General features: G+C 40.8%; 2 protein-coding genes across 3 annotated transcripts; one reads left to right on the forward strand and one right to left on the reverse strand.

The window, feature by feature from the left end:
- Nucleotides 1-204: 204 nt before the first annotated feature.
- On the forward strand, nucleotides 205-7541 carry LOC139332284 (RNA exonuclease 1 homolog). Its single transcript, XM_070964110.1, has 17 exons — nucleotides 205-349; nucleotides 1021-1797; nucleotides 1867-2606; nucleotides 2691-2786; nucleotides 3001-3265; nucleotides 3356-3696; nucleotides 3793-3936; nucleotides 4021-4135; nucleotides 4239-4310; nucleotides 4394-4537; nucleotides 4692-4805; nucleotides 4879-4952; nucleotides 5052-5156; nucleotides 5556-5671; nucleotides 6032-6170; nucleotides 7089-7209; nucleotides 7401-7541. The coding sequence occupies exons 1-17, from the start codon at nucleotides 205-207 to the stop codon at nucleotides 7496-7498; spliced, it is 3606 nt and encodes a 1201-aa protein (XP_070820211.1). The 3' UTR covers nucleotides 7499-7541.
- Nucleotides 7542-8295: 754 nt separating this feature from the next.
- On the reverse strand, nucleotides 8296-13215 carry LOC139332286 (UDP-glucuronosyltransferase 2A2-like). 2 transcript variants are annotated; one of them, XM_070964112.1, is made up of 6 exons: nucleotides 12501-13215; nucleotides 12125-12273; nucleotides 11909-12040; nucleotides 9688-9775; nucleotides 8926-9145; nucleotides 8296-8581 (listed from the first exon to the last, which is right to left on the reverse strand). In XM_070964112.1, the coding sequence occupies exons 1-6, from the start codon at nucleotides 13213-13215 to the stop codon at nucleotides 8296-8298; spliced, it is 1590 nt and encodes a 529-aa protein (XP_070820213.1). The 2 variants fall into 2 exon arrangements, with proteins under 2 accessions (XP_070820213.1, XP_070820215.1); XM_070964114.1 differs by lacking the exon at nucleotides 11909-12040.
- Between the last annotated feature and the right edge of the window lie 1519 nt (nucleotides 13216-14734).

A 14734-nucleotide genomic window follows, 5' to 3' on the forward strand; every position in this document is an offset into this window, starting at 1 on the left:
TACATAGGGACGAAAAACGAGCTTAATTTTAACGAATAAATTTGCGCAGCTTTTATTTAACGGTCGTCTTGCGACCTGAGCAGAGCCTATAAATTTGAGGCTGGCGTCGCTTGAAGTCCAATTGGACGCTTGACCTGTGGGACCCACAGCTAGCAGATACAGCGGCTAGCAGCTAAACCATCGAGAGAAGTGGCGTTTTTGCTCATGTTTCCCTCGTCTGGTTTTTTTGCTGATATAAATTGTCCTTTCTCAGAACGTTGTGAGAGGCCTCACTGTTTGTACAGACATGTCACGGAATTGCGGGATATGTGTGATGCCTCCAGCAAATCATGGATAGTAGGTTGTACAGGTCAGTGTTTAAAGGTAACTTAGCGTTTATGCTAGCCGGCTGTAGTTCTCTTAGCTTGTATCAATAGTGTTGCCTTTGAACTTTTCAACTGCATACACACTTTTTTAAGATACGAAGTTCAACTTAAAAGTAAAGTGGATTAGATGTGGGTTAAATAATTGCATAACTGTCTGAAGATGAAGCAACTCACCTGTTAACACTTGATTACCTTGCATGTGTTTTTGCATTCAAATAAGGGTTAAAAAAATCTAAAATAGACTGGTATCACATTTTGTCTGAGAGTAATTCAGCCATCCTATGTCTTGATCCCTGCAATTTTATAATAAGCTATGTAGTATTAAAATTAAGCACATTTGTAGACCTATTATTCTCAAGGCAGGTAAGGAAAATCAGTGTTTTTTCAAAATGATTTAATTATTGGTTCTTTGCTGCGCAATCTGTTCAAAATAATTCATTCCTTTGCATTAAATTAAGCTAATTTGCAGACATAAAAGGACACTAAAGGAAGTAGATGATAGAACTATAACATTAAAGTTAGAGATGTTTGCTCTCACAGGCCACCACACCAGCACTCCCCACAACTTCTTTATATTTAACCCAGTCTCACCCTGAATTATTTTGCACCATATCACTAATGCTAGAAGTTTCTGTTTTATGTTTCTTTTGGACAGGAGTTCAGAATGGTTATCCGCATGCTGGCTTTGGAGCATCAGTGAATGATGAGACCAGAGATGACTGCCTTCAGGAGCTGGAGCGTATCAACAAAGAGATTGAAACTGTAAGGCACGAGGTGGAGCAGGAGCAAAGGCGACTGTCACGCTGCCGGACTGTGCTGGCAGACAGCAGAAATACTGGGCCTGCTGTCCCAGTTTCCAAGTCTGAGACTGCAGGTACAAATGTAGACACAAGTTCTTACGGACTGTCATCATGCACAGACTATACCCAAACAAACTCCCGAGCAAGGAAGTACGTGGTTGACAACTCAAAACCAAGGACTGATTTGGAGTATGACCCGCTGTCCAACTTTTCTGCTGACTTGCGGTCTTACAGCTCATCAGGCAAAGAGCAAAAAGTGAAAAATGGACAAGGTTTGAAAAGAATGAGAAATTCTGTACCTTGTGACCAAAAGAAGCCAGTCACATCTCAGGCTCAGCTTTCAAGATTGCCACTTCCGGAGCCACTTGATGACCTTAATGAAGACGACGTCCTGATTATTGACATTCCTCCCTCGCCTGACAAAAAGAGAAGGCGAGTTCAGAAACCCGCTGATTCTGTTGCTGGGAAATCCTTCCAGGATAAAGTAGTTGAATCGAAAGAGGTCAAAATAGCTGCTGTTTTACTTAATTCTGCACCTCTGTGCTTCACAAATGCTAAGGCATGCATGGTCACAACGGTACAAGAAAACAGAGCATACAGTAATTGCTGTACTGAAAGCAATCAAGGTCGATTTAATCATGAGCATTATGAGAATGAAGGATGCAAAGATATACTAATTAATAGGAGTGTTGTTGACTTGACTGGATGTTCAGAAGACCTGGGAGGAAAAAGACAGAAAATTACTCACTTTCAGGCTACTGAAACCGTAGTGGTGAAAAGTCCTGAACCTGCAAGTCAGTCTGCCACCAAAGACCAGCAAGATCAAAAGTGGAACAGTCTGGTGGAGGAAAAGGAAGAAAACACTTTTCAGGTTGAATTGTCTAAGTGTGACCTGCCGCATCGTGTTGAGAAAATGAATCCACTGCAGCCATATGATTTTCCGCCAAAAAATTCTCTTTTTTATAAAGATCCAGTTGCTGTCTCGGTCTCACCATGCAAGCAAGTCCAGAGAACAGAGCTGCCAGCTCAGGACAGAGTTAGTAATCAGTGGTCTTACGCAACATGTGCACCATCAGTTCCGCCACACAGCCAGACAAAATCAAGCAAAATTCCAGTAGAGATGCTGGGAAAAACTGCCGTGAACCATGGTCCACGTGAAAGCTACCAGGAGCCAGCAGAACCAGTATCAGGCAGCAGCCAAGGTTTGGCTCTACACAGTTCATTAGCATCAAGTTTGAGAGCTGAATCATCATCCGCTTCAATTGAACAGCCTTTGGAGAGGGTGGATGACACGGTCATCATTACTGATTCCAGCTCTGATGAAGATGAGCTCAACTATTCAGAAATTGAGCTTTCTGATAGTGACCCAATGGAGGAGTGCTACAGGATCTTCATGAAGGCAAATGAGGAGGATAAGGGAAATGAGCAGCGTGATGTGTCTGTGAGTATGCTGTAGACACTCCAGCTCCAAGATGAAATTTCTCTCACAGTGTAAAGATCTTTTTGCTCACCTTGTCATTTTTAGGTTGGAGCTGTGACTTTGGAGAAGCCGGAGGTTAACATCCAACCCCAAGCATTGCCAGGAAAGACGCGGGTGGCTCATGAAGCTAAACGTACCGAGGTGCATGCCACATATACATGACTTTTTTCATGTTAAATTAAAAGATATAGTTAAAAAAACAGTGTAAATGATCTGCTACCATTAATGGAAATGTAAGTTGGATATTTCAGAATTGCCATTTTTCTCTGGATCACTACTCCTTTAAGGTTACAAATTAGAATTTCAAGCCTGAATTATAATTTAGCTCATTACTGGTTTGCGTGTTTCCATTCAGCACCCAATGGCTAAGAGCAGACCTCAGCCACAGGTGCTGGTTCCCCTACGGAGCCCTGCGGTGTCAGGATTTGCCTCCCAGGCCTCCATCACCTCCAATATCCGGCACGTACAGCAGAGAGCCTCCATGCTGGCTGCTTCAGTTAAAGGTGGACAGGCTTTCCTTTCCTCAACCTGTCAGAGAGGTCAGAGGTCAGAGACACAGGGTGCGCCTTCTCCTGTAGCTCAAACCCCTGAAAACCTGCAGCCTGCTCCTGTGCAAAATGGTACGCATCTGTTGGCTTTTTCTGTCAATGACTTTTGTTTTTTTTAGTATCTTTGACTGAATGTATGTATGTTTTTGATTTGTTCCACAGCTTACATGAACTGCATACCTTTGGGAAATGCCATGATCAAAGTGGGCAACAACTTGCACTTGATCCTCCCAGAGGGCACCTTCCCTCTGCCTGTTACTTGCAGTTCCAGCCCAGTTACCTCAGTGCTTACCCCAATCCGTCAAGTGCAGATGAGAGCTGTTGCTGTGAATCAAACATACTATTCACCTACTGGTACCCCTGTGCAAAGATGCCGCTCAGCAGCACCTGTGCTCATTCCTGCACTGGCACGTAAACCTTCACTGACTTCTGCCTGTGCATTGGCAAATTCAAGTTCTGCCGCTTCCACTACTCCTCACACTGCTGCTCATGCAGCTGTTAAGGTAAGTGAAATGCAGCCTTTGTTGGGGTCATTTACAGAGACTTGAGTTAGAAATGTTTCATCAGTTAAATATTAATAGTAATTTTTTTCTTTTTAGCCAGTGCCTACGAAACGTAAGTTGAAGCCGCAGTGTGAGGCCCCCAAAGACAAAGTGCCACATGAGATCCGACAGCGTTATGTCAACATGTTCACAGAGGAGTTCCTCAAAACAACAGCCAGTGCTAATGATGCCTTTGATAAGGTGAGCTTGTGCCGTGTAATATCATCCTCACTGACTACTACAGTCCAGGAATGAATTTAATTCGAGCCCTGTTGTTGTTGATAGGCCCTTGCTGAAGAGAGGACCGTGTATAATCGCAGTGTGAACAAACTCAGATATCAGAGTGTTGCAGTGAATGCACTGAAGAGGCTGAAGAATCAAAGTGCTGCTGCTGCTAAAGGTTTAATCTCTGGAAATCTCAAACTGATAATAAAATGTGTAAATTATGCTGATTAAAAGTTATAATTTAGTTATATGTAATCATTTATATTTTTCTGGTGCAGATGAAAATGAAGTCAACACCCAACAATTCAAAGGCCACATTCCACTTAACCAGAAGAGGTTCAAAGGAAATGGTGAGGTGAATTGGTTTCTATTCAATGCATTTGTCCTTTCAGTCAGATGTATTGACAGCATCTGAGTAAATTTGTATTTCCAGCAGATGATATGGCGTTTTATGAGAGTTTGAAGGACTATATTTTGACTGAGGAAAAGCTGATTGAGAGCAACTATCCTGTCCAGCACCCAGAGAAACCTGGCTGTGCTGTTCTTTTTGCTGACAATAAGAAAGGAAACCCAGAAGGTAAGTGAAAATGTCAAACACCCACTGTCAGACTATTTGATGCCATTCTCCTATTGTATCACTAGAGGGCACACTTAACCTTTGTAATCCTCGACTACAGCCAGGGATTATTTCAGTCCGGTGATGTACTTTTTTTCTGTTTTGTTGAGTAAAGCTCTGAAGAGGATCTGCTGTCGATGTGGGGCTACATACTTTGTGAGCCAAACGGGTAAACACGTCCGTCAGGAGGAATGTAATTACCACTATGGGAAAGGAGTTAAGAATAAAGGTGAGTATACTTTAGTTTTATGCTTTAAAAACATCCTGTATGCATCATAGTGTTTACTGTACAGCTTGCTCAGTGCCAGGTGGAGTGGAGACCCGCTACAGTTGCTGTGAGGGAGTCATGGGAGCACCTGGATGTCAGGTGTTTAAGGTAGGAAAAGACAGTGAGATTGTTCCATGAGCAAATTATTTCTTGAGACCTCCACAAATGTGCCTGTGGGTAAATTGATAATTTTCTTTTCTACACAAGTTGCACGTCCATGATTCCCTCAGCCTGGATGGATTTGTCTCGACTGTCCCCAGACCAGTCTCCAATGTGAGCTGTCCTGGGGTCTACTCCTTGGATTGTGAAATGGTGAACAGATCTTCTTTATGTTGATCATTTGTTGTAGTTTCATCAGAATCAGTGACTAACACTGGTGGTATAGGACCACATAAATTCTGAGTAACAGGACAACAAAGCTTGAATGATTGACAGAATGAAAGTTCTTCAACACCAGATCCTTCTGTTATTTGTTATAAAGGGATTACTTTAAAAGTGATCTAGCTTGTAAGCATTCTGAATATAAATACACCAAACTAAATAAGTAATTCTAACCATTAATTGTAACTCATTACTTTGTGAGCATTGTGATGTGCCTGATATAAAAACGAATTAATCAGTGGGTCTGGATAAAGTTAAAAGATTTTTGATGTTTGGTATTGAGCCTCTATGCACTGAAACAACATATTGTGTTAATCTTTGTCTCTGTAGTGTTATACCATTCATGGTCTGGAGCTGTCCAGAGTAACGCTGGTCAACTCTAGTCTGCAAGTCATCTATGACACCTTTGTCAGACCTGATAATGAGGTCATCGACTATAACACCAGGTAATGCAGTTAGATACTTTCCTGTTTTTTGTTTGTTTTTCCCAACGTGGTTTAAACACCTACTCCAACTCTGTTCTCTCCCTCTGGAAATAACCCAAAGCTGATAAGAAAACAGGCAAGAACCTCAAAATTAAAGCTCCTGCACTGTGTCTTCAATGAGAGGGAATATAGAAATACACAGTTGAAGCAAATGGTCTTACCACTAGCTGTTTGACACTAGAGTTTTGCATGATAATATAACTGATATAAAGTGTGCTGATCATTACTAATGCAGGGTGATACAATGAAGAAACTACTGTATTTATCAGTGCATTTTAAATCATTCAACTGCTCTATTGATAGCCTGTGACACTTGTCAAGGTTTTCAGGCATCAGTGAGAAGGATGTGAAGGGTACGCACACCACGCTCCGCGAGGTGCAGGAGACTTTATTGAGCTTCATTAGTGCTGACACCATTGTGATTGGACACGGCCTGGAAACGGACTTCTGTGCCCTGAAGGTGACTTAGCTTACTCCAGTGTTATTCTTTCACAGCATATATCTGTTGCAACTAACCTGTGAGTTTAAACCAGGCTAGGATTTCCAAATCTGAGCTGCGAGCCTGTTTGCACAGAGGAAAAGGTCTGTAACAAAGCCAGTCACATTCAAGATGGCCGCCACAATTTCCCTGCAAAGAATCTTTTTCAGGAGTCTCCTTGTGCTTAGTTCATGTGTTAATTTCCTCTTCTTTTGGATGCCATGTTTTCTATTTGGATTCATCTAGCCACAGTTCCATTTCCCATATGACTGATAAGTGAGGAGGTGAGCTTTTTAATGTATGTATTGTTACTAATGATCTGAATGGAGCAGGTATTAACAATAATGTAAATGCCTTATGAGATAGAACAAACTCTGAACTGACAAGACATTCAGTTGCTTGAGTCATGGAGGGTTGACCTGCTTTTCTCAGCTGTTGTAGGGGTTCACAAGTTGAAGTTTTAATGCAACATATGAGTGAGATGTAAAATTGGCAATACTTTGTAATGTCTCAAGGGAGGAAGACTCATAAATGAGGAAATGTCAGACATATAACTGAACTGACCAAAGGAAAGTGTGGTCACATGTTTTCTATAATGGACATGAGGGGTTAACAATGGCTAGCTGGCATCATATGACCCACTTTAGTAGCAGTGTTTGGATTTAGAGTTTAAGGGACTTTTTCCATCAGGTATTGATATTTTGTCTAAACCATTATGCAACTGGGTTCATGTTGAGCTGCCATTCAAAAAGAGAATAAAAGGTGGGACTAGGATGCTACACATAAGATAAAGAAAGTCATTTTGAGGCCCATATGCTGGCCATTGCTGACAAAGTTTCATGTCATCAAAGAAGCTAGTTCCAGTAATAAGAACTTCAGATTTCTTCCTCTTCACTGTAGTTGCTCCATGGCATGGTTGTGGACACATCAGTGGTCTTCCCCCACCGTCTGGGCCCCCCTCACAAGCTGACCCTCAACAGCATCACTGCTGAGTACCTCAGGAGGATCATTCAAGAGAGTGGTGGGTCATCATGGATAACCACAGCCATAAATCTCAAAGGAAATCCAAATAAAGACATGGATCATAATTAGGTTACAGATTTGAGCATAAGAATCACAAGTACACGCCTTTGCAACAGTGTAACTGAGTCATATTTAATGCATGCTTTGTTATTGCATACGTTTGTTTAAATGGTATCAATGTTTTCCCAGTTTGTGGCCACGACACTGCAGAAGACGCCACTGCCTGCATGGAGCTTATGTTATGGAAGATCAAAGAAGATGGAAAACTGAAAAAATTATGCAAATAGAATAAAGAAAATGCTGTTATGCAAATACAACTGTCACATCTGTTTGAGTTAAGCCCTTTTGGCTTTGTTCTGATGACATGGGAGGGCTGTATATTTTTGTTTAGTTTAATTACATCACTTTGTGATTTGTGTTCAAGTATTTTCTGTATATTAAAGTTTGATTTGCTGCCAATGTGTCCATGTCTGTATTGGTGGTTGCACTGTTGTGCATCAGTATTAACAAAGTAAAAGCATGGATGGGTGTGTGTGTGTGTGTGTGTGTGTGTGTGTGTGTGTGTGTGTGTGTGTGTGTGTGTGTGTGTGTGTGTGTGTGTGTGTGTGTGTGTGTGTGTGTGTGTGTGTGTGTGTGTGTGTGTGTGTGTGTGTGTGTGTGTGTGTGTGTGTGTATGTATATATGTATGTATATATATATATATATATATATATATATATAAATAAATTAGCACACCTGTCAGCAATTTAAGTAATTATGAATACTACATCAAGGATCAAATAAGAAGGTCCATATGTATCACAAGTTTTTGGTAACAAACAAAAAGTAACATAATTTTTCCTTTTTTTAATCATGCAGATGACCTCTTCACAATGAGTTTGGTAACAGAACTGGAGGTTGTAAACTGACTTTGTTTTTCCTGTTAAGTGTTTTACATAATTAGTTGTTTCAAAGTGTTTCAGAGATGATCAGTCGTCTCGAGCCACACAATCCAATGCAGGGCAATGTGGTTACATTACATTCTTCAGACCATCAGAGTTGCTTCTTTGTCTATCAGCTTTTCACCAGCTACATTTCCATTCAGTTACTCAGCCTTTCTCTTTGTCTTTCCCTTTCTGCCGCAGCACCTACGGAAGCAGAATTTGCAGGTCTTGATGAAGAGGAGTATGAGGAAAAGAATGATGGTGAGGAGGAGGAGCAGGACATCCAGGCTGTGATACTGGTACCAGGTGAGCTCATGGGCCTGGACCCTCAGGTGCTTGGCTCCTTTGTTTCTCATTGTGTACTCAATCCAGAATACCGCCTCATCCAGAGGGCTGACTGGTCTGTCATGGTGGATACTGGACAGCCACATGGCACTCTCCTTGTACCTGTGAATGTGGAAATGCAGGGGTGAAAATATAGATGAATGCATTGTATATTCTCAATTTTTATACTCTATCTTTCTTTGATATGGATAAGAAGGGGTAAAGAGTTGATTTTATTTACTTTCAACCACAATATGAGGAAGATGTCAGCCTGTGGTTTTGTAATGTCATTGTGACCTTGAAACTCTGTGGTGGTAATTGAACTCTGTCATACGGCATTAGAGCATGACTCCCTTATGGCATGAGGTCAATCTGTCTTATGATTAACCATCAACTGTCCAAAGAGGCTTTTAATAAAACTGCTTTTAATACCCCAAAACAAACCAAGTGCAGGTTAGAGATCTTACGGTTTGTCGTTGATGACAGTATTGATTGCATCTCTAAGGTCCTCAGTCTTCATGGAGTTAAAGCCCACGATAATGGCAGCTCCCTTAGCCTTCATATGGATCATGTTGTCTGGCTGGTCAGCGAACATGGGGATGCCCACCATGGGAACACCGTGGTAGATGGCCTCATAAATCCCATTTGTGCCACCATGGGTGATGAAAGCTCTGGTCTTGGGGTGACCTGATAGGGCACCAAAAATCAAGAAACATACATTACTTTCTCCAATCAAGACAGGTTGTCAAAGCACATCTTTTGACCTTTGTGTGACATGACAAGTATAATGACACTTATTGAGAATCATAGACACAAGCCCTACCCTAACCCTAACCCACATTTAAACTACCAATGAATGAGTCCTAATCTAAACAAAACAACTCCTCTTCAGGTTCCCAGGAAGGAAATAGAAATAATCTGTTTGAGTCTCAATGCAACAGTTGGCCAACGAAAATAAACCTGAGTGACGCCTCTTGTGTGTAATAGACAAGCTAAGTGAGTCTCCGACAGCTCCAGAGTTTCCTCCCGTAGTCTGGCCAGTGTGCTGCTGTTGGCTGTGTATTGGCAAATTGAATAATAAGCTGTTCAGGTTTTGTGCTGTCAAACTATGTAATAATAACAATAATAATAATAGTAATAAGAATACAACTTTGTGGTGCACACCCTGTTTCATTTAAAAGTAAATGTCCTGAGGATTGTTCAGTCGGCTTTATTGACGTTTTCCTTACCCAGTAGGTCATTCTGAGGGATCCAGTTGTATGTTCTGGTGTTGGCACCCAGAGTTTTTGGTTTTTCTCCACTGTATCTCCACAGCACCTATAAACAATCGGAAAAACACTTTTCTACTGAAAGAGTGCTAATTTTCTGTCATAATATACTGCTCAATAGTACATTTAATGCTGAATGATGGGAAAAAAGTAGTTACAACATAACATTTCAGTACTGTTTTTTGGAAACTGGTTGATCTTTGGTGACTAACTTGTGGTTTTAGGTGAACATACAAAATCTATCCAGTGTGATTTGTTAGCCTCACTTATTTTTGAAAATCCCATCTCAGCCTTTCCCATCAAATCTTCTAAAAGGATATAGATTCTTTTTTTTTTTACACTTTTGATGGTTTCTCGTGTCTTACATGTCCCAATATCCTGATTCATCCAGAAAAAAGCCAAATTATTCTAAATTTATTACATGAACTTTATTCCACTCATGTGTAACTGTTGACCTCCCACCTTATCATACACTGTAAAATCTAACATTTTTGTTTTAACTTAAAAATATGAGTGAAAGGGCTGCCTTAAAATTCTAAGTTAAGTGAAAAAAAATAATTTGTTATTTTGATTAAATATTCCTTGTTGTGTTAACATCTGCGTTAGTTTGGTTGATTTAGATTTCATAACTGATTTAACTCCTTCGGGTAGTTGTCTCAACTTGTAAACCTATTTCAGCGTAACTAAAATTTTCAGTTGTCTAAACCTTTTGCTTCAGTTAAGTTGACTTGGATTTATTGCTTGATTGAACTGCTTAGACTCGTTATTTGAATTTGCAAATTTATTTTAGCTTAATTAAAAGTGTCAGGTCATTTGAATTAAATGAATTAATCTATTGAACTTATCCAAGATTTCTTTGAACTTAAACGTCCATTTCCACCTAACTAATGCAGCCTGTTGTAGCTACTTGACGCCATAAAAGGCAGGTTTTTATGTCATGACTGACAGCTCAGCTCTGCTCATGACTGAGTCTACCAGCTGTATGGGCAGGAACTCAAAACCTTGGTTCCAACCCTGATCACTACTGCACAGACTCTGGCTGCAAATGATGTCACCAGATGGCAGCACTAATATCTGTGATATTTAGGCTTCATTTTGGACAGTGGGAGGAAGTGGAGACGAGCTGGCATGTCAGTGATTGAAACAGGACCCCCTATTTGGGATTCAGATCTGAGGATAAAAAAGCCACCACAAAACATATCTAAACTCGACAGAAAAATAAAAGAAAACCCACCAAAAATTCACCCAGTATAGTATGTTAATGAAACAAAATGTCGTAGATGATGGCCTCCCAAGATCCATGCGGCCTCCAGGTTGCATCTGAAAAGGGGGATGGGAGGGACGGAGCATGTGTTATCAACACACAGCTGCCCATAATGCATTTCAAGTCACAAAAACGTGACGACGCAGGCGTTTTAATCCTGGCACTGTCTCCAAACTCAGGTTGACACACTTGACTAATTCAGTTGGACCAGGATTTTCAATTTAGCATTTATTTTGTATAGTTGAGACATTTAAAACATTTTAAACTAGTAATTTCATGTTATTATAAAAACCCCAGTAATCATTTGTCCTACTGACATAGGATAATATGTTAAAATAACAAACAGGCAAAATCACATTTTGCAGTGTACTCTGATTAGTTTCCAACCCTGCACTGTGCTGTTTGTTTCACTGAATGCCAGCATGGTATGAAAGTCAATCTGAGGCTTGAACCTTACCTCAGATGGGAAACCATCCTGGTTCACTTTTTGTTGACTTTGTTTTTATTATTTACAAATCTATAAGCTGCAGTTTAACGGAGTGAATGTTTTAAATGAATTTGTCCCATGTAAACAATTTGACAGTCAGCATTAACATTGCATTCACAACATATGATACTGGAACATGAAACCTAAAAAGCCTCCTTGAATGTATTTACAAGAAGAGTTTTTAAAACAGTCTTTGGATTTATACCACAGGTCCTTCCTGCCTGCGGCTTTCAGACTAGTGTGGCCAGCAGTTCTGTCGGCATGGCCATGGCTGCTGTAATACCACAAATTTCCCCACTTTGGGATTAATTAAAGATCATCTTATCTTGCAACTCGTTTGACATGTGACAACAATGGACCACTGTACAATTAAAGATGTGGTTTTTGAATTAAAGTTAATTCAAGTTGGCTCATAGAGATCGTCGTCTGACCTTTTGTGGGATCTGTGCGAGGGCTGAGGCGATCATGTTTCCTTTCTCTGTGGTGATGTTCTTGATTATTGATCCCAGAGTGAAGACCACAATTCCTGCATCCCCAGAACTCTGCACAAAGTCCTCCATGTCCTGCAAGAAGAGTAACTATCTCATTACAAACCAACCAGCAATTAATTTTGTGTAATCGGCCTGTGATAGCACAGACAGCCCTACCTTTGGTAAAGGTTTAGCAGGTCTGCAGTGGATCCCACCAACAAATTTGAAGTTAGGAAGGACAGGATGAGGGAAGTTGAAATCCCAGTACGTTCGCATCAACCAGATATCTGCTTTACCCATCATCTCACAGGCACTGGTGGGTGTTCCTGTCACAAGTAATGGATGACAGTCACCCTTTGCAAAGTATCCCAAATACTTACGATGCGATAGCTAATTTTCAAATTTTATTTACTCTAAATTTGAGATTGTCGTCAAAAGTGATTGAATACAAAGTCATTGAAATTAGTCCAAAGTGATTAAAATGATTAAATTATCAATGGACTTTTTGTGGTCCATAAATGCTTTGTTAGACACAGTGCTTCTTGTTACTCACCTTTGACTTCAGTGTAATATTTATCTAATTCTTTCCAATAAATGCTATCTGTCACAAGATCGTTAAGTGCATAGAAGAGGAAGTTCCACACTCTCTCTGAGAAGTCCATCTTATCAGTCAGTTTGCTCATAGCACCAGGGACAAAGGATGGTGGAGCAGGTAGCTGACCACAATGTCTCTCCCAGTTATTCCCGAGGGAAAAGCGCAGGGAGAAGACCAAGGGGATGCCCAAAATATCTGCTGTTAAGTCACTGCCTGGGTAGATGGGGTCAGCCAGGAGAAGGTCGTATTTTCCATCCTTCAGCCTCTTCATGATAGTTTCTGATTTCAGCACGCCATCCAAATACTTCAAAGTAGTCTGCAGGTTGACCTTAATCAGTTTGATGAATTTCATATAAATCTGCAAGTAGCTCATATGATCCATCTCGTATATGGTGAAGTGAAGGAACTCTTCCATGAACTCCTCTATAGCCTCCATTGAGACAGAGACATTAAAGGGTTCATAGCGAAAGCTGGAAGGCTCACTGGTGTTCATGAACAGTGATGCACTCGGGACGAGAACCGTCACCTGGTGTCCCCTGCTAATCAGCTTCTCCAGCACAGGCTTCAGGTTAATCCAGTGGCTGCCTTCAGTGTACCACACCAAAATGTTGCCTCCGTTTGCACTGCATATCACACAAAATACCAGCAGGATGCAAGCAGGGAGCTGCTTCATGGTGTGTCTTTGTGAGGGGGAAAGCCTGCTGTGGTCTCATCCTTTGTAAGAGAGACTCCCAGAAAAACATTAACTACACAGAGCTGACCTCTGGCTTGAATTTTCTCTTTGTACTGCATGGCAGATTAGATAAGGTACCTAGCCAAAGGTACTGGTTCGAGGTAAAAGGTAGTGGCTGTGAAGTTGACAATCAGTAAAAACAAAGAGTGATTTCTAACCTGGATTAGAAATCCACAACCAAAGTAAAAAGAGACTTCAGATTCCCAGATTCTGCATGTTATCTGTGCAGAGATGGAGTAAAATGATCCAAAAGCATAATGATCTCAGCTAAACTGGCTTGTCACCCTCTTTGTTATCTGAGGAAGTTGTGTGTATGTGTTGATGTCTGTGCAAGAATTTTAAGGAAAACTTTTTATGAGAAAAAGCCGATGAAAATAAAAACAGGCGTTAAAAGTAGCAAAAGACAGATTGAGAAATTATTAAATTATTATTAGAAATTATTTTCTTAATTGTATTCTCTTGTAAGACCATCTCAGATGTACAGTACAGTACAATGCCCACATTACTGCTAACTCCACACCAATTGCCTGTCAATGTCAAACTCCATTTTACCCTCACTCATGACCGAGACCCCATGAGTCACTGCCAACATGAAGGCGGCAATCCACTGATTTCTAGCAGAGAACCATGGCCTGAGACTAGCAAGTGTTGACTCTCATCCCAACATTATCACACTCGCTTGTGAAACGCCTCAGTGCATGCCAAAGGTCATGGTCTGATGAGGCCAACATGGCCACATCAGCTGTATCGAGCAGAGAAGCTAATCTGAATGGGGGAAAAAAAAATATCTCTACAATCAGGCATATTCCCCGATGTGTTGAAAACAGCTGTTAAACCATTACTAAAGAAATCGTTGTGCTGTTAAACCATTACTAAAGAAATAGTTACATACTTTACTCTCATCTCCTTATAAGCTACATACACATGGTCACACAACCAACATGCCCTCCAGTAACCTTAAGCTACACACACATAGCCACACAGACAATATGACCTTTAGTAACCTCAGAAAACACTGAAATGAAACTTAACATACCTTGTGTCAAGTAACACATAATTTACATATAGAGGAGGGTCTAGCCATCTTCTTTTTCAGGGTGCTGTCTCTTATGGATTGGATGGGTCGTGTGCCAAGAGGCTGGAACCAGCCTGTGGACCAAGGAGGGAGCACTAAAGTCTAAACCTTCCTGTCTCTCTGTCCTGTTTTGACTAATTAGATAGCTGCACATTTCTTTTTAAATCTCTATAATCGTAAGTCAGGCATTCTCATTCTGGCGGGTGGTTGCAGCTAACTGCTTGCAGACTGCGATTTCCCAAAAGACTGAGATCCATGTACATGTTCTCTAATTTATCAGTGTGTTAATAAATATCCTTAACTGAATACAGAATATCTCCTGACCTCTTTCTGCAAAATGACAACGCTCACAAAATCCAACCTAGATAGTAATGCGCTCTAAAG

Source organism: Chaetodon trifascialis, chromosome 6 (assembly GCF_039877785.1).
Source record: "Chaetodon trifascialis isolate fChaTrf1 chromosome 6, fChaTrf1.hap1, whole genome shotgun sequence".
Classification (NCBI taxonomy): Eukaryota; Metazoa; Chordata; class Actinopteri; order Chaetodontiformes; family Chaetodontidae; genus Chaetodon; species Chaetodon trifascialis.

Excerpts from the sequence above, each read along its gene's own strand:
- LOC139332284 (XM_070964110.1), top strand. The coding sequence starts at position 205 with ATGTTTCCCTCGTCTGGTTTTTTTGCTGATATAAATTGTCCTTTCTCA. Across the intron at positions 4,806-4,878 it reads GAAAGGAGTTAAGAATAAAG|TGCCAGGTGGAGTGGAGACC; the intron begins GTGAGTATACTT and ends CAGCTTGCTCAG. Across the intron at positions 6,171-7,088 it reads CGGACTTCTGTGCCCTGAAG|TTGCTCCATGGCATGGTTGT; the intron begins GTGACTTAGCTT and ends TCTTCACTGTAG.
- LOC139332286 (XM_070964112.1), bottom strand. The coding sequence starts at position 13,215 with ATGAAGCAGCTCCCTGCTTGCATCCTGCTGGTATTTTGTGTGATATGC. Across the intron at positions 9,776-11,908 it reads TCGCACAGATCCCACAAAAG|GTGCTGTGGAGATACAGTGG; the intron begins GTCAGACGACGA and ends GATTGTTTATAG. Across the intron at positions 8,582-8,925 it reads ACTGTCATCAACGACAAACC|GTACAAGGAGAGTGCCATGT; the intron begins GTAAGATCTCTA and ends CCACATTCACAG.